Below are 22,976 nucleotides of genomic sequence, written 5' to 3' on the forward strand. Positions count from 1 at the left end.
GTAGGGGGTAAAATTCTGCAAGAGTTTTGTATATCTAAAATCGATTTATACATATATCCCTATTGGTAAATCATCTTTTCCCAAGTTAAGTTAAGAGGGGGGGTGGAAAAAGGGGGGGGGGGGTCAGTGAACAAACTTTGTGAATTAAGTTTTTTATCCTACATAGAACATAGAACTTTTCATTTCGTCCATAAAAAAAACGGAAATATTTTCAGTTCAATATCAGTAAAAATGTTCAATAGATATGTTATGCAAAAACAATCTCAACAATAATTTATGAAAATAATTCGAAAAACTAGATAGTTTTATTCAATCAATACAAAAACGTACACGCATATTCATTTTCTTTCATTCTTATATCCCCAAAGGGTGACTGGGGAAACGAAATATGGTCACTTGGTCTTCTCCCGACCGGCAGTAAAACGCTTGCCGAAATGGGGCGTCCGTTTGGCTGTGCAGGATGTATCAATATCGCAGTCACGTCCGGTCATACAAATAGAAATCACAACTATAGACGATACATGCTCAAATTAACAAAATCGTGTTTCATGAAAGAACCAATACACCAAATTGATTTTATAGGATTCAGTTTAAAATTTAAACCTGTCAAAGGATTGCTTTACTTGACAAGAACTATTCAAATGTAGGACAAAAATCAGCTTACAAGTTGAACATGAAATTTGTTCAAGGAATAGTACCAAGCATGTGACTAAATGACGGGTATATTTGTAACAGAGGTATCGCAATTGCAGATGGATTGGTGGATAGTTACTGTTTGTTCAACGTTCAGTGACAAGTATCTCATGCTAATGGCAAGATCAAACTAAGTTGGGCAGACGTCAAAATCGAAATTTGTTGAATTTGGTTTGACTGACCGGAAATGATATTACGTTTTAAAACAATTAATCTAATTAGACTGTACATTTTTTTCTTATTTTGACCCTAAAAAAAATTAACAACAATACAGTCTCATAGTATTTTGAAGTATTCAAAGATAATGAAACGTATGATATTTTTTACAAATAAAAAGCAAGTCTGCCGAAAAATCATTGATATTTGAAAGACAAATGTATAGTGTGTTCATTGTAAACTTAAATCAGATTGCGTATATATGTCTCAGTCAGAAACACTCCTCGAATTAAAAATCAGCGATCGATTTAAAATTCACGCAATAATATTTTGTCGAAGGTGATCGAGATGCTCTTATTAGGTTATTCAAATTCTCGGACATTTATTTTTTTCGAGAACACGTTAAAGTTATTAATATCAATTAATAATATCAGAGCCATATAATACATTTTTTATATCTGCATTAATCTGGTACTATTATACTAAGTACCACAGTCCCAGATTATATTCTCTGTTAATATGCATCCTTCTTTTTGCCTTGTTTTTTCCTAAACACTTTAGGACTGTATATCGGGGACACTGCCGAAAAAAATCTTTCAAAAAGCAAATTAGAGTTTCAGCCTTTAAAATGTGTGTCAGATAATTTGACCACATGACAAACAATACTACAATATACATGTACCATATATGTCATACCCATAGATATGGGTATTACATCTATGAATATACATTGGTCAAGCACGACAGATTCCGATGCAAGACACGTGCCGTTACAAAGCCAGTTTACACGCATCCGTGCACACACGTTTGTCGAATATGCCATATTTGATTGGATTAATGTTACCGAAAAGCACGCCTAACTTAAACTAATACCCAATCAAACACCTTTGTCAGAAACATAAGTAATACATGGAAAAGATTACAGAGATTTGGTTGTGTATTCAATATTTGAAAAAAAATAAGCTCCTTATTCAAACTTAGAAGTAAAGAATGCCTGAATTTCGAGTACCTAATGAGAAAAAAAATGAAATAAAAAAAAAAAAAATGCAAATTATATCTATTTCGAATTTTTCTCTATATGTTATTATAGTAGTCTAAGTAGTCTATTCGTACAAAAACAAATCACCAGCAATTTAAAAAAATGAGAGACCATAAAAGATAAATCTAACAAGACTTTCAGAGGTGTTTGCCAAAAAATATTTAAAATAAAAGATTTTTGTGTAGACGAGTAACAACATTGCATTAACAGGATTAGTAAATTTTACCAAAATGAATGAAAGCGAGAAGTCGTTTCAGAAATAGATTATGAAGTATAAGGTACACCAAAATTTTAAAATGATATCATCGTTTAGCAAAAAGAAATTTTCTTTGCTATTAGAATTGGTACGTCAATATTTTTCTGACAAAATTATATCTTTTGCTTTAAAATTAACATATATATGGTTCTGATCTTATTAAAACAATGTCACTTAAGTGTCGATAATTAATCGTATATTTTGGCGTTTGCACTCCGATGCATTTGTTCAAACCTACCGGAACCTGCTGTTTACTGCATGGTTGTTGTTTAATGTATTTACAAGTGTTTCTTGTTTTTTCGAATATATAGACCGTTAGTTTTTCCGTTTGAATGGTTTTACATTAGTCAGTTTGGGGCACCTGATAACTTGCTGTTCGGTTTGAGCCAAGACGTCGTGTTGAAGGCAGATGAGTAGAAATGTATAGTTTTACACGTATATGCATCTAGTAATGACTAGCAGAGCACTAAAAGACTCAAGACAAACATAAAGTTGGTATCCGGTATACAATTACATGTACGTGGCGCATTTAAAACTAAGCTAAACGAAATTTTAATTTTCCAGGGGAATTAGACCCAACAAAAATGATTTAATAAAAGTTTTAAAAAGCTCAGGACAGTATTGGTTCAATTAAATGCTTAACGTACCGAGGCAAATATTAGATGCATATCCTCGACGAGAAACATTTTTAATCAGACCGGATTCCTTCATATAGATTAATGTTTGCGTACAATATCCATTGGCATTCATCAGGCATGCTCAGTTTGTTCCCTTTATTGGCTTTTAAATAACTACCAACTTTCTCGTTTTTATTTCAAGCAAAATAGGCTCTTTTTTTATCACAGTCACTTCTTTTTTTTATCTCAAGAGCTGCTGCGTGTTTACAAATAAAAAAAACTAATCATACTTTTCGCTGCATTTTTAAAATCTGGCTTCATTAACTATAAGAAAAATAGTTCACACACATATTTCTCATTATTTCCTTTTAATTGTAAATATTTGTAAGAGGTACATTTTTTACTTTTCTGACTAAAATCGATAACGCTCAGAACGGTTACACGAGGGATGTTGTTCTGCTTGAGTGATTTACCTTACAAAAAGGCGAACACTTTAAAGTTTAAAAGGACTTAACATCCGTTTGATTTCGTTTAACATCTAAAGGGTGGTTAGCCTTCGGTATTTGAATTTACAGATAACTAAAAATACTGACACTTCATGCATTTAAAAAAAGACTTTGCTGAGTTTCCATAAGCTTAATCAAAATATCATAACGATCTGACAAAATGCCTTCGTTTATAGACTAGTGAGTTCCTTTCTACGAATTATAAGAGTTACAGCTTTGCCAAATGACCAACGTACCGATTTCTTGGGACATAATGTCAAAAAAAAAAATGACCCCGGTAGACTTTTTGTCACTTAAACACACAACATAAATCAATAAAGAGTGAAAATGACAATACATGTATATGCACTTTGAAGAAGGCCATATTTTTCTCTGAATGTTTATGGCGTTTTTACAATACTAGTACATCCTTGTAACCTGATTCGTAATTTAGTCTTCGATACATTATTTCTTAATTCATTTATATTGTCTTTAAACTAGGTTTTAGTAACAGTGTAAGACATAATAGTGTCCTGTGAAAAGTTGTCCACCAGGACATTTTTTCATACCATTTTATTATTTAATAATGTCTACTGCCATGAAATATTGTACATTAGAGTTGACAGAATTTAGCAGCAAATTTTATGAAATAATGTCCACCTACAGGACAAGTGTTTATAATAATTGTTATCAAATATTGTGTCCTCCAAGGAAAATAATATTGAACAGCATCTGTTACTTGTTTGAATTTAAATCATTATACATAAGATAAGGATGGTATGGGTGCCAATGAGGCAACTCTCTAAACAACATTGTATTAAAAGTGAGCAGTTATTGGTTAACAAACATCCAGTAATAAAAAGACAGTGAATATCCTTTAATATTGTAATCATATAAAATAAAATGTCATGGCAGACATTCTGTCCTGTGGAAAAATGTCCCCCTGGACAGATTTATAGAATCAATTCATGTCATAGTTCATGGACACTTTTTTAATATTTTCATAGGAAATTTTTTCCGGGACACATTTAAATAAATAAATAATGTCCATGGACAGTATTTACTATGAAATTATAAAATTATTCCATGGGGACACTATTAAATCCTACAACAACGGTGTTTTGGTTGTTGTTTTTGGGATGTATATATAACCTGCCACGTCCAGTATGTTTTTTATGTATGATGTTTTGTATCGATCTAATAAGTTCATTTTTTTTCAACTGATCTTTAAAGTTTGTTCTTATTTTGTGTTGTTACACCGTTGTCTCAGGTCTGGGTGGGTTTAGCACTCACAAATATGTTTAAAACCACACATTGTTTATTTGTCTGTCCAAAGTCAGGAGCCTGTAATTCAGTTGTTGTGGTTGGTTCATACTTGATATATTTTTTTGACAATTGTGCTTTTATAATAAGGCAGTAAATTGAACTGTTATATATTTTTCTTTTCAGGGCCTTTTATAGCTGACTATACCGCGATTGGTTTTTCTCATTAAATTGAAAGCCGTACAGTTTTTGTCTATCATTGCTTAATTCTACTTCATTTGAATTCGAGTGGAATGTTGTCTCATTGACAATAACACTACATCTCCTTATTTTCATATTGATATTTAAGGTATTGTTTATAACGGCGGTATCATTTTTTGAAGTTATACTAAGGGGTTCTTTAATGGCTAAGAGATTTGGTTTCAGCCAGAAAAACAAAATCAGACTGAAGTTACCCTAAGTGTTTGTTGGGGTAGGTTTGAAAATATAACGATATATAAACAGATAATATGCATTAGTATTTACAATGGCAGCATGACGAGTAATACATCTGAATCAGACAATGATTATCCTTTGATCACCACTGGATTTTTGTCGGGTATTTGTTACAGAGTCTTTGTGTTTTAATGTTGAGTTTTATGGACTGTTGTTGCCTCTTGTTCAGAGACAAATGCTGTGAAATGTTTATCATCTCCTCACGATAATTTTATTTTTGTCTTTGTATGTAAATCGTACCACTGCGAATGTCTTGTTAAGGAATTAGGAATAAATTAGCACTCAGGTAATCCCACATACAAAAACATATCATTTGATAAGAATGAGATTTTGGCGAATCATAAGTTATATGGTTATTGGTGCCTTCAACAAAGATTACTTTGAAGAACAAATCAGATGACTTACAAATGTACCTAAACTTTACAAAATTTCGTACAAACAACGGTGCATTGCCGAATCATCTGCATGTTCGACTAAACATTGTCTATTAGATTGACAAAAAAATATTTCTGCAGTGAGAGAGGGTCTTCAGAAATACTGGGAAACTGTTAACTCGCGTAGTGGTATTAACAATACGTAGATTCTAAAAAAATCTTAAAATATTCTAGACAATTTAAAACTTTATCTTTTTCGGAAATTAGTTTTTTTAAAACTTTCAACCCTATATATCACCATTTGCCATGTCAAATTGAAAAAAATCGTCTAAATGAAATACTCCTCAATGCTTGTCAACATAAAAACGGTCACATACGCTATAAATTTATTACATGGGGATACCATACGGAATATTGTGTTGATTGTGAACAAAAAGGTAAAACATGTTACAAGGCCGGACAAGTGACCAGTATGCTGGAGTTTCTTATTGACACCATATTTGTTAAATTTGGACGTAGACTTTTTCAACAAATTATCGGTATTCCTATGGGAACAAACTGTGCGCCTCTCCTTGCCGACCTCATCATATTGTATATGAATCTAAGTTCCTTCAGACACTTGTCAAATACAAGAAGATAGAGGAAGCCAGGCCAAAAACTTGAAATTAAAGTCACTGCTTCCTCCGCCTCATTTTTAGACTTCTAATTTCACAAATACGGTCATTTTATAACCATCATCTATGTCAAGTTACAAATTATCAATATGCCCCACCTTAGCAGCAATTTACCAACTTCACCTGCATATGGTATCCAAGAGCATGCAGCAACTGCTCAGACTTTATAAAACGTCACCAGTGTCTTAGCAGAAAGTTGATGAACGAGGGACGTGTCATAGAATGTCTTGTTCTCATTCATCAGAGTACCAAGACCTTGTTGATAAATATTTCGTTCCAACGTCACAAATGATACTCGATAGTCTTCAAGTATAAATTCTGGTACTGGCGTTGTTATAATCTTAATAACGTGTTATAGTAATCTTTTTTTTGTCTTCAAGAATATTATTTGTACTGTTTAGTCTGTAAATTAGGTGGTATTCATTGGACGTGGCTCTGCACTTATACATCACATCATTGTTTAATTGTTCTATTATAATTTTTGTGTTCGTGTCTTTCATTTGTATGCTTGCTGATGATTCAGTACATGTGTGCCTGTTTGTGTTTCTGTCTTGCGTGAATAGTAATTAAGATAATAATACAACGTTGAGTGCTGCAATATTTTTGACATTTTTACCGACTATGTCTGTTTTGTTTTTTTTTGCACACATCGTTGTCAATATAATGGAACTTTATACGACGTGAGAGGTTAAGTTTGCTATAAAACCAGGTTCAATTCACCATTTTCTACATTAGAAAATGCCTATAACAAGTCAAGAATATGACAGTTGTTGTCCATTCGTTTGATGTGTTTGAGATTTTGTTTTTCCCGTTTGATTAGGAACTTGCCATTCTGAGTTTTCCTTGGAATTTGATTTTTTTGTGAGTTTACTTTTTTTCGGTATCTTTCTCCCCCCTTTTACTGTATGTACATGAAAAGAATTTATATCGATTTCGAAACATAAATTTTGGATGTTTTTTTCTATATGCTTTATATATATACTACACTCAGGCACCCCAAGGATCCAACAAGTTTGAAAAAGACCGTCAATTGTCAAAGCAACATCGGACTCAATGACGCCATGTCATCAAACTCTGTCATAATCTTTTGAATGTTTGAAAATCTTTCTGTACTAAGGAATGTTTTGTCTTCTTTATGGGAAACTTTTTTTTTTACAAGAACATATCCTTGACAATAGTTATCAAAAGTACCAGGATTATAATTTTATACGCCAGACGCGCGTTTCGTCTACATAAGACTCATCAGTGACGCTCAGATCAAAATAGTTATAAACCAAACAAATACAAAGTTGACAAAGGGGATAACCTCTGACTATTGTATTGTGCAATAAAACACAACTGGGTGATAGGGTAATTTTTCCAGCAATATAATTAACAGCTTACTGGTATTGGGTTCCTGCATTTTATACATGTATACCAAATTTATTCGTTTATAGTGTATTAATGTACGTTTTTTTTTATTGAGTTAAGCCTGCCAATTGATATTTTATCGTGTGTTTGTTTATGTTGTGATGTTATGCTATTGTTTCAGAAAAAGGGAGAAGGTTTGGATCCATTAAAACGTTTAATCCCGCTGCAAATGTTTGAACCTGTCCTAAGTCAGGAATCTGATGTACAGTAGTTGTCGTTTGTTTATGTAATTTATACGTGTTTCTCGTTTCTCGTTTTTTTTATTTTATAAAGATTAGACCGTTGGTTTTCCCGTTTGAATGGTTTTACACTAGTAATTTTGGGGCCCTTTATAGCTTGTTGTTCGGTGTGAGCCAAGGCTCTGTGTTGAAGGCCGTTCATTGACCTATAATGGTTTACTTTTTTTAAATTGTTATTTGGATGGAGAGTTGTCTCATTGGCACTCACACCACATCTTCCTATATCTATCATCATTTGAACATAAAATAAAAAATATAATGCAATCTTTATGTTTATGTAACACGCTTTCTCATTAGCTCCTGTCAAGCGTACAATTTCAATGGAACCGTCGGAGCCGCTTCACAAAAATTCCTTGCGTATGAATCTTGTGACATAAACACTTTGCATAACAATTACAATTACTACGTCAGATGACTTTTTTTCAAATGTCAGAACTAGATGACTTGGATCTTTTGGGACCGTTGATATCACATTATAACTTGGAAGCAGATGTACTGAAAGTTTTAGAATCAACTAATCTAACTGTATATCGACGAAAATTAAAGGAAAGTATCAGAAGCTGATCTACAACATCCGGCAGTGCCAGTGCCAGTGGAAAGTACTGCAGATTAAATAAACACAAGTGGTGTTTTTGGTGATGATCCTACTGATGCAGTTGCTTGTAGGTTTCAAATGAACAATTTTAAGCTGCACAGCTTATACCTTGACCGTTTTACATTTCACAATCATTTCTCTCTTAAGCGTGTCAAGCATGTTTTAACAACCTACATCCCGTAACAATAAACGGGAACTATTCAGACTGTCTTTGTTATTCTACTTCATAATTCACTTTTCCTTTAAAATGCATGTTTCTAAAACTGATCACTGTCAGTTGTGTCATCCTTTTTATTCTTTTCTCTTTCCAATTGAAATGATATTTAGTTTTTGGGAAAAAGGGGGTTCTCTGTCAAATCAAATTTGGGTTTGCCTTCAGGGGAAAAGGGGGATGTGCTAAACATAATTTACTTAATGGAGCGAGTGGTAGGGATAAGTGTTCATACTGTCATTTTACCAATTTGTTTATACTATCAAAATTGAAAAAAAACTTTAAAAAAAATCTTAATAATGACAGACTTTAGTGTTCACACTTTGATGTAATATAATGAAAATTAATAGGCAATGATTTACAATTAAAAAATTTGTGAAAAGTGAACACAATTAAAAGTTAGCGGATAAAGATATTATATCGTTGTGTTGCAAAGAATTTTTACTTCGTCTGAGGTTTTAATCAGATATTATACATTCAAAACATGCCGTTGACGTTATTGTTATCAATTGCGATGATTTAAAACCAAAACTTCAAATTAATACAAGTACAACAAATAGTCAGATTGATAAATCAATGAAACTGTATCTGCTTTACAATTGAAATAATAGTACATGACTCATATCACCAATACATGACTGTTGTACATATCACATGTTAATAGATTGTAGATTTAGTATAACTGTAATTGACTGAATCAATCCGTTATATGCCTGTGGGTGATTTTGTTCTGAATAACTTATTGTAAAATGATAAAAAATAATACCATAAGATAATATACTTTAATTTTCATTTTGTTTCAAATTAAAATAAAAAATCTGACCAGTTAGCTTGAAAACTAATAATTTTGGTTTTATTCAATAAAATCAATTGAACCTCCCTTTGTGTCACCTCCTCAATCTGATTATTTTATCACTGTAACAATTTAAAATGCCCAAAACCAACAAATCCATACGTTAATATGAACTTACTGGGTACCACGAAAGGAGTCGGCATTTATGTTTTTAATTATCGCTTTTTTAAAACAAACGTAACGTCCCCTAATATCGTCCTTAGTTTGTTGAGAAATCTTATATCTATTGGGTGATATTTAAATGATTTAATTGTTGTTTTCAAATTAAATACTATTAGATAAGCCTGTGTGACAACACATATAATTGTGATACGAACAACACTTCATATTTATCTTGTCATTTTGTGTACAAGCTTTCTGACCTGTAGGACGGTAAGTTTGAATGTTTTCCCAATTAACACCCTTAAATGAATTAGTATTGAAACTTTGTGTAAAGGCTATTAAAAAAAACAATAAATATAGTACTTTTTTTTATTTTATCTGATCTGTTGTGTGAGAGGGATCAATTAAGTTGCCTTGTTATTTTCATAGGCTTAATAATAAAAGTTGTATTAAAAAATGCAGGAGGGGACATAATCTTTTTTTATCTGACCAGTTTATATTTTGGAAATTCATATCCTTCCACCTGGTGCAATTATATTTTAACAATTCGTACGTTAACAATTTCCTATATCTAACTTAAAATCAAGTGTAACACGTATCGTTATATGCAGTGTATATGTCCTTAACGGGCAAACATTTGGTGAAACATGTAAACATCATACTTATCCTGTCATTTTGTGTACAAGCTTTCTGACCTGTAGGAAGGTAAGTTTGATAATAAAAATATTCCTTCCTTTTTTCATTTTAACTGATCTGTTGTGTGAGGAGGGATCAATTTAGTTGTCTTGTTATTTTCATAGGCTTGATAATATGATAATAAAAAGTTGTTTTAAAAAATGGAAGAGAGGGCACAATCTTTTGTATTCTGACAAGGAAATTTTGTTAAGTCATATCCTTCTACCTGGTGGAATTATATTTTCACAATTCGTACGTTAAAAAAAATCCTTTATCTTACAAAAAAATAACATGTGTCATTACATGCAGTATATTTGTCATTAATAGGCAAACATTAAGGTGAAACATGTGATACGCCATCGAATTTACATGACCTTTCGATTAAGGATGTTTGCTACTCAGTTTCAAATTAACAAGCTTTTCATAAAACGAGTATATATTGATAGAAAATTGGTAAAGGAATCAAAAGAACAAAAATAAAATATATCAATTTGCTTGTTTTCGAGATATAAGCCATTGCAATTTTGGTGGGAAAATGTTTTCTCTTGACTTTTCAGAGCTTTATCATTGACAAGTTAAAGTTCTCAAAAACTGTTAAAAGATAACAACGAAATTATAAGACTTTTACATATGGCTTATAATGATACATGTAAAAGATTTTTAAAAAGAAAAATGAGGGTCAATGGACAAAATTTTGTAAGGCATTCAAATGGATAGAACCAAAGGATTCCGAAAATCTGACAAAAATTCCAAAACAGAACAAGCAAACTTTCTCAAGAATACATAATTATGTCAAAATAAAAAATCCCGGAAATTAGTCTAACGTATTATTCGTTAAGCATACGTACCTTTTGTCAAATTGTAAGAAAGTTCTATTAGGTAAACATTTGTGATATGTCTTGTTTGGGTAATAAATAACTAACACAATATTTGAGTAATGAATCATTCCGTCCGAAGCGCATCCTCCATTAAAATATCTCAAAATCAAATATTATAATGCCGGGAATATAAAACCGAAGTAGTGGGAAACCTGTATGGACAAAGGATATTGGTTTAAAACGAACAATTTAAGTTTGCTATAAATCATGTCGGTACCAAAGTACTACCTACTATGTTGATGATATTATCGGTTGATGGTTTAAGATAGGGGAAAACAGGTTATGATTGTATCAATTGCGATGGAAATGTATTCTATGTCAACTGTTATCCTTTATATGTATTTTTGTATTTTCTTTCGTTCTGTTACTGTTTGATTGACCTTGACCAACATCTGCTCTTTAATATAAACTATATATGTTCGTATATGAAATATTTGTGTCTCTAGTATTCTATAGCTAGGTGAAGATGGCTATTACAATTTGGAAGAACACTTTGGAATTTTTGACTTTCAGTGCTCTTCAGCTTCGAAGTTTTTTTCAAAGGTCGCCTTATGTGGACGAGGCGTTCGTCTGGTGTTGTGATTGTGTATTGAGGTATTATAACATTGCAAACCAAATAATGATTTAAGCAAAATATCATGTCTGTTATTAATTACACGTCTACGTTAAATATATCCCCGATCGGATAAATCTTTTCTAGAGTAACATTTGTACAATATTTTTCATTTTAATTGATGAATAGATACAAAAAGGAAAGGTTAAGGAGCATTATCTGTTAAATTCATGTACACCTATTCGTTTCAAATTTTCATATTTGATTTATAACATGCTAAATCGAATGACCAATTTAATAATAGTCTAAAATAGACAATTTACAATTCGTGGGCTGGATTTTATGTTTCCTCGAGTCATGAGTTTTTTTGTTTGTTTTTTTTTTAGCTTGAACGCCATATTTTAACCATCAAGGTAACCGAAGTCTGTCAATAATAATATGACCCCCAAAAAACATAAATGCAAAATCAAATAGTTGATGATCTCGTACAGTCTGATATTTAAATTAAAAGTAAAGGTGTTATACTATCATATCGTTATGTTGCAGAATATTTAGCATGATAACCAGTTCTTCTAAGGTTTTAATCAGATATCTTTGACGATGTTTTTTTAATGATTTCAAACAAAAAAAAACTTACTGCTGATTTCATCGAGTGTGTTGCAAAAGGTTTTTACTTTGGTTAGCTTTCTTGCCAGCTGAACCATGAAGTCGTTATTAGGTAAGGTAAACTACCATCCTTTTCGAGTAGAAAAGTCCGACAGGACTATTTGTCTGTGGGACTAGGGTACTTCGAAAGGAAGGTAGCATATCTTACTTAATAATGACTTCTCGGTTAAGCTAGCAAGAAGCAAACAAACCAAATATGTTACACATGACTACAAACTCGGTGGAATAGGCTGTAGTACAAGTATATCAAATTGTCAGACTTGATTAATCAAGGAATTTGCATCTGTTTTAAGATTGAAATATATGTACGTGACTTATATCACAAATACATGTCACATGTTAGTAGATTGTAGAATTATTGTTACTGTATTTGACTTAATCAATATGTGTTTGGCTGCGGGTAAAATCGCTTAGAACAACTGAAGAAAAAATGGAAAAAAAATAATATCAGGTAATACACTTTATTTTTGTTTAGTTTGAAATGAAAATAAAAAAAAAACGTTAGCCTGCACACTAATACTTTGAATTTTTTTCAGTAAAATTCATTAAACCTCCCTTTATGTAACCTCCTTAATATGATTTATTTATCTCTGAGATAATAATTTAAAATGCCCAAAACAACCAAATCCATACGTGAAATTGAACTTACTGTTGCAAAGTATCACTAAGGGAGTCGGTATTAATGTTTTTAATTATTGCTCTTTTGAAGCAAATATAACTTCTCCTGATATCACCCTTAGTATGTCGAGAAAACAATTATTTATCGGGTTAATATTCAATGATACAGTTATTGTGTTTAAATTCACTATTATTAGATATACCTTTATGACGACAAATACAATTGTGATAAGAGCAACACGTAATATTTATCTATTCAGTCCATGTACACACTTTCTGACCTGTAGGATGGTAAGTGTTCATGTTTTCTCAATAAATACCCTATATTAGTATTCAAAATCTGTGTAAAAGGCTATTAGAAAGATAAAAAAAATTGTACTTTTATAAAACAATATGTGGATAGTTTTACCTTTGAAAACTTAGTGTGTAATACAATCGTAAGAAAAATGCGATTGATATTATTAGGAAGTGGTTTATAAACCCCGTGGGTGCTTATATTTCATAGCTTTTCTTACACGCTTAAATTTTGTACTAGTACTACGTTTTCAATTGTAGATTATAGGTTTGTAAGGTTGCATTCTCTTTTCTGTCAGACTGGATTTACTTGAACTCGACCTCATTTCAGATATCAGATATTTAGGTCTATGTTACGTTAGCAAGTCTGTTTCTCGTATACTATTAATAAAATGTATTAATGGGGTTTATTGAATGATTGTAAGAGGTACATAGTTTCAAAGGTACCAGACTCATTCAAATTGATATGCAAGAAGGGCGTTTTGTCTACATAAGACTTATCAGTGATGCTTAGATGAAGATACTTAGAAAGCAAAACAAGTACAAAGTTGAAGAGAACTGATGATCCAAAATTCCAAAACGTTGTGTCAAATACGTCTTAGGTAAAAAAAAAATTCTAAACTTGTCAGGTGTATATGTCTGTCTATCATGTATCATCTGACATTGACCTCATTTTCATGGTTTATTTTAACTTTCTATGTTTTGGTCATTGGTTTGTTCTTTTTTTCAATTATTATATACAATAGGTCAACTATATTTGTTTTTTGCAATAATTTCAAGGTAACATGTTTGTCTGACATGATTCATCTGACCTTGACCTCACTATCATTAGTTTTTGACAATGTTCAGTTTATGTAAAACTTGTAGTAAAACCTTTCTCTTCATGACTCAAAATCAACTAACAGTAAAGCAGGCAAGACATTGTATCACATACTATATTGTTACTATTATGTCACCCTTTGGAAAAGGGGGACATATTGTTATTCTTACGAATTAATCTTCCTCACTTTTTGTCCAGCTTAGATCTCGGAGATGACTTGATAAACATTGATACAACTGCACCATAATGACAATCCTCATGTGCAAATGTGCACTTAGGGTTTGGAACTTTCAAGATGGCTGCCGTTACCATCGAAACGGCAAAAATGTAAAAAACTGAAAAATGGTTCAAACGTAATGAAACTTTCAGACATAATAACTCATCGCTCGGAAGCGTGCCATTCATTTTAAGAACTTTTAAAATGGCTCCGATGCCATGGAAACAGTTCAAACGTGAAAAAAGAAAATGAATCCTTAATTTATTCCTAGTTAATCAACCGTTACAGAAACTATCCCTGCGTAACAAAAGAATTAGTATGAACTATAGAATTAATTGCCGTTGCAAATTTTAAGACGGCTGCTGTTACCATGGAGATAAGGCTATAAGTGCAATATTTACCAATATGGGGAAAAAACGTCAGAGTAACATTTTCTTACAGATTTCACCTCATTTCCGGTTAAATGTTATTAAAATGTCATCTGTCTTTGAAATGTTCAAAATGACCGCCGTTGCCATGGAAAAATAAAAAAAAAAATCCAACATAAAACACCTTGCAAATTTGAGGCAAAATTCTGTAATCAAGAGTATGTGTATACGATCAATTACAAATCTGTTCTGCAACACATCTTCTAGAGTATGATAGAAGAAAACGAAAATATAATTTGAGGTGCTTTTATTCTATACAAAAATCGTGCTTTGAAAGGAAAAAAGCGACTGAGAAAACGAGAAACACAAAGAGTACACATACGTGACATTTCTGCATTTGCATTAAAGTACACATTCGTTAATCGAACAACTGCTAAAATATACACTTTAGCTGAAATCAATCGATGAGCGTGTAATTAAATTGTACAGATAAGATACATGTATCGTGTGATACACAAGCGATTGAAGAACAAAATGGACAGTTAATATGCTCCGTCATATACACATGTTGTCTGTTCCAAGGTCCCCTCTAAAAAGACTAATAATTAAGGTCCACGATAATGTACATGAGTATCACGTGAAGCCTTCTTTCCCCTCGCGTATGTGTCTAATTAAAAATTCAAAAGAGTTCCCGAACTATATATACACATCAATCTTATTCTACCAGAAGAGAAAAATGGAGAGGGTAAAAGACGGGGGGATCAAAGGCATGTATAATAGATGTGCCCTGTGGCGTTGGTACACTCAAAATGGTTGCTACTACAGTGACAATGTCCATTACGCGGTGACATCAACAAAGCAGAAGATTTTTAATTAGATACACACGCGAGGGGAAAGGTGGCTTCACGTGATATTCATGTACATTATCCGTTATTGCTTGCAATAACAAACCTAGTTTGCTTTGTTGTTGTTATGAAGTATTAATAATAGAAACAAACTGTCATTGTAAATTCAAAAAAATATCAACAAAGAAGTCAAAATGACTGGCATTACAGGTGGATACTTTATTTGCATTATGGTCATTGAACAAATATTTTAATTTTTGTGCATTTTTGTACGAAGCATAGACATGTGATAGTTGGTATGACAGAATTTGTCAAATTTCAAAAACTAGAATATTTTATAGTAAACTCTTCATATGAGTTTAAACTTTTTATGTATATATATTGGTACTACAATATTTTTTAATGCATTGCATAATTTTCATACACAAATATCACACAAAGGGTTACGTTACCTCGAAGCCTCTAGTTTTAATCTAGTAAATAGGATGTAAATTTTTGTCAACATCATTATAGCCTTGCGTAACTATCAACCCATGTCTTTCAAATGTATAGTGACATACTTTTTTCCACAGGAATACGCGGAACATCAGATAACAATGCTGTAGCTTTCTATTGGATACATATATGTAATCATGGCAAACCTTTCTGAAGAGGAGGAGAACTATGTCCGTTTGGCGTTGTTATTGAAATGAGTGACACCTAGAGCAGTCCGTACTTATTTTGACAGGGAATTTCTACCTTCCTCGTTACCATCGACAATTAAAACAAGCTACACCACTCTTTCAGACTTAAAACTAAGGAGAATCATAAATCAAGCTCAGTGGAATCTTCTGGTTCCAAGAAATGGTATGTCCTAAGATAACTACAACAATTTCCTGTTTTAAGATTTCATAAAGATGATATTCATTAAACTAAATTCTCGTAATGGGCACACAAAAAAAATATTTATAACTTTTCATCGTTAATATTTTCTTCATTACAATTTGTCAAACACACTGCTAATTGCTAATGTTCGCTTCTGCATCGATGGTGCAACACTAAAAACTGCTTAGAGTCTAAGAAGACCATATTTTGTGCTCGAACCATAAAATCGAGCACGGATTTTACTCCACTAGTCTCGACATTATCTCGACAGTACTTTCTTAACTGTACTTGACTGGTCTGAATCAGCCCATCTAGCTTAATTAAATATAGATCTTACAAAATTGCAGGTTTTTTGTTGTTTAGTTCATTGCCGTCAAATCAAGAGAATTTAATTAATAGGTATTTTTTTGATTAAATTCAGATAGTCATCTTTAATTATTATTTTAACTTTTTTAAATAAAAAAGCAATACATGTATGCCAGTTGTTTATTGATCTTACTAAAATCATCCCAGATTGTAATGTTGTTTGGCATATTGATGTCAAATATAAGCAATAAATTTGATAAATCACATATTTAGATGGCGCACACCTGCTATTATCGAGTTTATTTTCCTTTCTAATGTTTCCAGACTTGAGAACTTATTCATTTATCAAATATTCAAATGTTCAGTATAAAACATTCTCCTATAAAGACAGATATACTAACTTCCTATTGGTGAGTGAATTACTCCAGTATAACATATTTTCATATTGATTTAGGAAAATAAGTTCTTATATTCAATTGCTTTTGTTGTTACAGGCGTACCTGAGTCAAAAACATTCGATGTTACATTGATGATTTGTTTGATAAGAAACTTGACATCAATCAATCCTCCAATCAATGGCTTTGACAGTCCACCACTACAAGGGGAAATAACTCCCGGATCTGATTTAGCCAGGATAAAATGTTACAGGAATAAATTAGCTCATCATGATTGTAATACAATACATACTGCTTATTTCAATGCAGCATGGACAGATATAGCAGACGTAAGTTTATCTTAACATTGACATTTGGATATTGTTGGATCTGTTCAAATTAATAGATAGATAGTTTAATCTCATAAAACCATGCAAATACAAAGGTTATAGAGAAGTAAACAAAATAATATACATACAAAAAATGCATTAAAAATGCATAAAATGCAAAATTCCAGATGAGATAACATAGATAAGAATATATACCTATATATAGTCAAATGTAATAGTTAAAATTGTATAAAAAAATATTTTCTAAAAGTATAAGTATGGTATATAAATTATGGTTGTTAAGAAGGAGTGAGCATACTTTTAATACAAATTAATCACATTGACAATGTAAACCAAAAGTGAATTATTATTTAAATAGAGTCATCAATTACATTTTTGTACCAAGTGAACTAGTCCAAAATTGATCTGAAATCTGACGAATGTTTACCATTTTCAGAGAAAATCGGACAATCCATTTTTTAGTTAATGCCCGATAGTTTTTATGACGAATGTCAAAGGTTTTGATCATTGTCTTACATCCATACACATAAGAAAGAAACTTAAACAAGAAAATTACCAGAACAATAAGTTCTACAAATATGTCACATTTGACAACAAAAATCAACTACTTTTGGTGAGTGAATTTTGTCGAATTTTGTCAATCTTTTAAGATGTTATTACCTTTAAAAGACAATTTATACCCGTTTTAGCCTCTTTTTTTTATGTAAAAACCATAAAAGATAGAAAAAAAATGCCAACATGATATATGATCGACAAAAACGACCTATTAATTTGTCAATATACCCAAAATGGTATAATGACTCTTTACATTAATCAAACATTATTTAGATTGAATTATTTTGTTTCGTTAATCGATCTCATCATGAAGTTCTTTCATACGTTGTTTGTATGTTTTTGATTGTGAAACTGTCAAACAATTTTGTATTTCTATCATGTTTATGTTTGCATTTCAATAATCAAACCTTGAGCACACAGCTAACTTAATCATTGCTCTTCAAATTTAAACTTGTTTGGCTTTATAAATATTCTAATATGAGCGTCACTGATGTAGACGATACGCGCGTCTGGAGTACTAAATTATAATCATGGTACCTTTGATATTAAACTATATAATTTTATAATATTGTTCATTGTCACAATTATTTTTTTTACAAATATAGAAAATCAGACGCAGATGATTTCGGAACGTACTACACGAGCTTTTGTCTAATCACATCGACTTTGTGATATGCTAAAACATAAAATTAAGTTTTTGAAATCACACCGAAAATTACCAACTTTTATGTTCTTAAGGTCAGAGCCTATAATCTAGGGTCTCTTTGGCTACCGGAAAACACCTGTATGGCCAAGATAGAGAGGAAAATTATAAAGCAAAAAAGTTTATCAATGTAGGATTACAAATAAGTCAAAATGTTCAAAAAATTTGTTCTCAAAAGACGTTTTTACTTAACGAGTAATTTCTTTTGAAAATGTTTCTTTAAATCTATTTTTTGCAAAACAAATATACAAAGAGAACAAATGTTGAGACCAACAAGATTTACAAATAAGTCAACAAACCTGAAAAATTTGACATACATATTTGTTTTTTACATATTAAGAGCTTTAATAGTTTCAGTAAAATTGGTTTATCACTCAATAAATCAAGTTATGGTTTATATATTCAGATGATAATGTGATTAATATAACAAAAATCGGATTATTGTTAATACAGTATTTTTTGTTTTTGTTTGGAGAAATATTGTAGCCTGCATATGCAGCCTATAACTCATCTATAAAAATAACGATACTTACTTTTAAATAATTGTGCCTTTAATACAACTATTCAACCTTTTGATGGGTTGTATTTTTACCTAGTTTCAGATTGCATTATTAGAGACCTTTATTCTTTAAGTCAATGTTCTCTTTTTACCTTATATATGTTTTTCAACTGACAAAAAACTGAAAACAAGGCCAGGTGAAAATAATGACAAATACCCTGATTACGAACTAATTGTGTTTGAACTCATTAATACTCTTGATTAGTATGCACACATTTTATAAAAAAAAACAGAATTGAGGCTGAAATAATGCGCAAGGATTGAGGGCTAAGATAATCTTAAGCATGTTGAGGACTAAAAAAACTGAGAGGAGTGAAGGCTAAAATAATGCCAAGAAGATTGATGCCCAACATCAATACTAAGATGATTGACACTTAAATAATTTTCGGGAGACTGACGGCGAAAATAGTCCTAAGAGGATTGAAGGGTAAACTAATGCTGACAGGATTGGAAATTAAAATAATATTGATAGGATTGAAAGTTAAAATAATACTGATATGATTGAAGGCACACATACTGCTGAGAACATTGGAGGCTAAAATAATGCTAAAATGGATTAAATGATAACATGATGCTAACAGGATTTAAACTTAAAGTAATGCTAAAATTAATTTAGATTCAAATAATGTTTACAGGATTGAAGGCTAAAGTCATGCTAAGATTACTGAAGCCTAAAAAATTGCATCCACTGAAAACCCTTGATTTATGAATGACATATATAACGGCTATCCGATTGGACTATTTTGTTGACGGAATTACGGGACTTTGATCATTTGTTGAGCTATATACCACATACATCTTTTTACTGAGCGATAATTGATTTAGCAATGATTATTGAACATAGACATTGACGAGAAAAAAGTTGGAGATAATTAGCAATATCATAATACATGCATGGAACTATTTATTTCTAGGCTGTAGGTCGATTGGGAGGTCAAACAATGTATCAAGAGTGTCAAAAGTTAAAGGTGAAAATCTTAGATCAGTCAAATCAGGAAATTATATTGGAAATCCAACTATCGATTAAAGAAATGAAAGCATGGAGAAAAACAATCGACAATTTTGGTCAAGAATACTCAAAAGTGCATGACAATCTTAGAGAGCTACAAACTTCCCACAGTACTTTACAGACAGAACACACAAAAGTTACTGAAAAAGTTAACTTATTACAGACTGAACTCGCAAAAGCCAATGAAACTTTGAAAGACCCCATACCACTAAACATCAGAGGTATATTATCATTATTGCTTGAGGAAAATGTAGAATATTTTTTTACCGTAAACATGGTAAATATTGCCTTCAATTTTACATATATTCAATAGGAGATATCAGATGCCCTACATTGGCAAAAGGTTCTTCGAACAATACTATCGCAGATCTAAAAGTCTGTAGACGGTCAGTAGATTGCAAAAATATACCATAACGGCACAACTAATAAAGACCTCATCCATAGGTATTACTATATTTCAATGTTTATCTTAATACAAACTTTCAAGGACAAGCCCTGTGTGCAATAAATTCGTTACACGGTTCACTTCTTACTTCACACGGATAAGTAGTGGATTAGCAAAGTCGATAAAGAATTCAGCCTTCTGCTGCCTCACCTGCTATTGTTTTATTTGCCATATATGAGTCAGTAGGGAGTAACAAGCAATTGGTTAAACATGTTTTACGTTTATTGTGGTTGCAGTACTTCTCATTATAACTAGAAAACTAGACACAAGTTACTTTACATAATAGTCACTAAATGGTTAGCAAGGAAAATGACAACAAATAAGGTGTATTAATGGTTATTACTTCTCCAGTTTAAATTAATGAGTACGTTCTTATCCTAATATTCTGCTTGAATTTCACCATATATATGATTTATTGGTATATATTCCCGTATTTAATAACAAGAATACTTATTTGTAGAACAAATTGCCCTTCATCAAAGTATCTAAAATGTATCAAATCACAAGCATATAATCAACAGCAATAACCATACAATCTTGAGCAATGAGCAAACCCTGTACCGTATAGTGAAAGGTCCCATAATAACAAAAGAGAAGTAACACTGCTATAACCTTGTCACGTTATTTCAGGTATGTTTTAGTTGATTAGTAAATTCATTGTGTTTACATTTAATAAGCTATACTTGTATATTTTTCAGACCAAATCAACAAAGAAAAAAAAGAATGGGAAATAAAAGACAAGATGTTTGTGACTACAAGAGCAAGTGAGTACATCTTTGAGTGTTTACAGGACAACAGTTGTTTGACTTTAACTGCTCCATCTGGAGTAGGCAAATCTTTTATTGCAAGACACACAGCACTAGTTTTACAAAAGGAAGGGTACAGAATAATACCAGTGAGAAAACCAGATGATATCAGAGATTATTATCAACCTGGTAAACAGACAGTCTTCATTGTAGATGATATGTGTGGAAATTTTACTGCCAACCAACAGCAGATTGAAAACTGGCAACAACTGTTACCTGTAATAAATACAGTTATTGAAGACAAATGTTGTAAGATTATTGTATCTTGAGGTTACAAGTATATAAAGATGATAAGTTTAATATATTAAAACCTTTTAAATCCTGTGAATGTAATTTAATGTCAGATAAGTTATGCCTTACAGTTGAAGAAAAAGATAACATAGCAAGCATTTACATTGGTTCAAGCTTGAACAACATTGATAAATTATCACAAAATAGAGAATTCTTTCCACTTTTGTGCTCTTTATATCATTGGGAAAAGCATGGAGATGTTAAGGAATTTTTCAAAAATCCATTTTTTGTCTATCAAAATGAACTGGACAGTTTAAGTAGGCATGGAGATGAGGGAAACTATAAAATATGCAGTCTAGCTTTATTAGTTCTCTTTAATAATCAACTGCCAGACAAATGGATCCAGGGTACAGCAACACGTGAGCAACGGCATCTTATCAAAGCTACATGTGATGCTTGTGGATTGAACAGAGGTACTTCCAAGGCAAAACTTAAAGAGGCCCTTCTCACTCTAGAAGGTACATTCGTACATAATCAGGATGGTATTTATAGAACTGTACATGATAAATTGTTTGACTTCCTTGCTCATTACTTTGGTCAGAAAATGATTGAATGTTTAATAAACCATGGTGATAGTGATTTTGTACATGAACGCTTCATATGGAGGAAATCAACATATAACAGGAACATTAACATAGACTTCATTATTCAAATACCAGAAGAATTTTTCGAACTATATTTAGAAAGGTTTATAAATGACTGGTCAACAGGAAAAATGAGAGTTACATTGATGAACAAGAATTTGACAGTTTCAGAATTTAGACAACAGCTGTTAAAGCACCTACAAAATTTGGACAAATCACTTCAAGTCATATTAGCCAATACATGTGACACATTTTTATCAAAAGAGCACCATGGATCAGGTACTTCTCCGCTGATACTGACTTGTTGTGATGGTAATACTGATATGGTACAGTGGATGTTACACAATGATGTAGATGTGAATCAATGTCGAAACGATGGGACTACTGGACTTTACATGGCAAGTCAGAATGAACATACTGAAATAGTAAAGTTGTTGTTAGAGATGAATCCTCACATTGATCTATGTGACAAAGATGGCTGTAGCCCTCTGTTCATAGCAAGTCAGAATGGACATAGTGAAATAGTAAAGTTGTTGTTAGAGAGGAATCCTAACGTTGATCTTTGTCGCAGTGATGGCTGTAGTCCTCTGTACGTTGCTAGTGGACAAGGACATACTGAAATAGTGAATTTGTTGTTAGAGAGAAATATTAAAATTGATCTTTGTCGCAATGAATGCTCTAGTCCTCTATGCGTTGCAAATCAAATTGGACATACTGGTATAGTACAGTTGTTG

The 22,976-nt window shown here is 31.8% G+C and overlaps 1 protein-coding gene across 1 annotated transcript; it reads left to right on the plus strand.

Moving 5' to 3' along the window:
- Positions 1–13,123: 13,123 nt before the first annotated feature.
- Positions 13,124–21,736, plus strand: LOC143050991 (uncharacterized). Its single transcript, XM_076224069.1, has 5 exons — positions 13,124–13,143; positions 15,969–16,242; positions 17,061–17,290; positions 20,022–20,337; positions 21,260–21,736. The coding sequence occupies exons 3-5, from the start codon at positions 17,096–17,098 to the stop codon at positions 21,634–21,636; spliced, it is 888 nt and encodes a 295-aa protein (XP_076080184.1). The 5' UTR covers positions 13,124–13,143; positions 15,969–16,242; positions 17,061–17,095; the 3' UTR covers positions 21,637–21,736.
- Positions 21,737–22,976: the final 1,240 nt, after the last annotated feature.

The sequence above is a fragment of the Mytilus galloprovincialis genome, chromosome 11, assembly GCF_965363235.1.
Source record: "Mytilus galloprovincialis chromosome 11, xbMytGall1.hap1.1, whole genome shotgun sequence".
NCBI lineage: Eukaryota > Metazoa > Mollusca > Bivalvia > Mytilida > Mytilidae > Mytilus > Mytilus galloprovincialis.

Excerpts from the sequence above, each read along its gene's own strand:
- LOC143050991 (XM_076224069.1), top strand. The coding sequence starts at position 17,096 with ATGATTTGTTTGATAAGAAACTTGACATCAATCAATCCTCCAATCAAT. Across the intron at positions 17,291-20,021 it reads CATGGACAGATATAGCAGAC|GCTGTAGGTCGATTGGGAGG; the intron begins GTAAGTTTATCT and ends ATTTATTTCTAG. Across the intron at positions 20,338-21,259 it reads CATACCACTAAACATCAGAG|ACCAAATCAACAAAGAAAAA; the intron begins GTATATTATCAT and ends TATATTTTTCAG.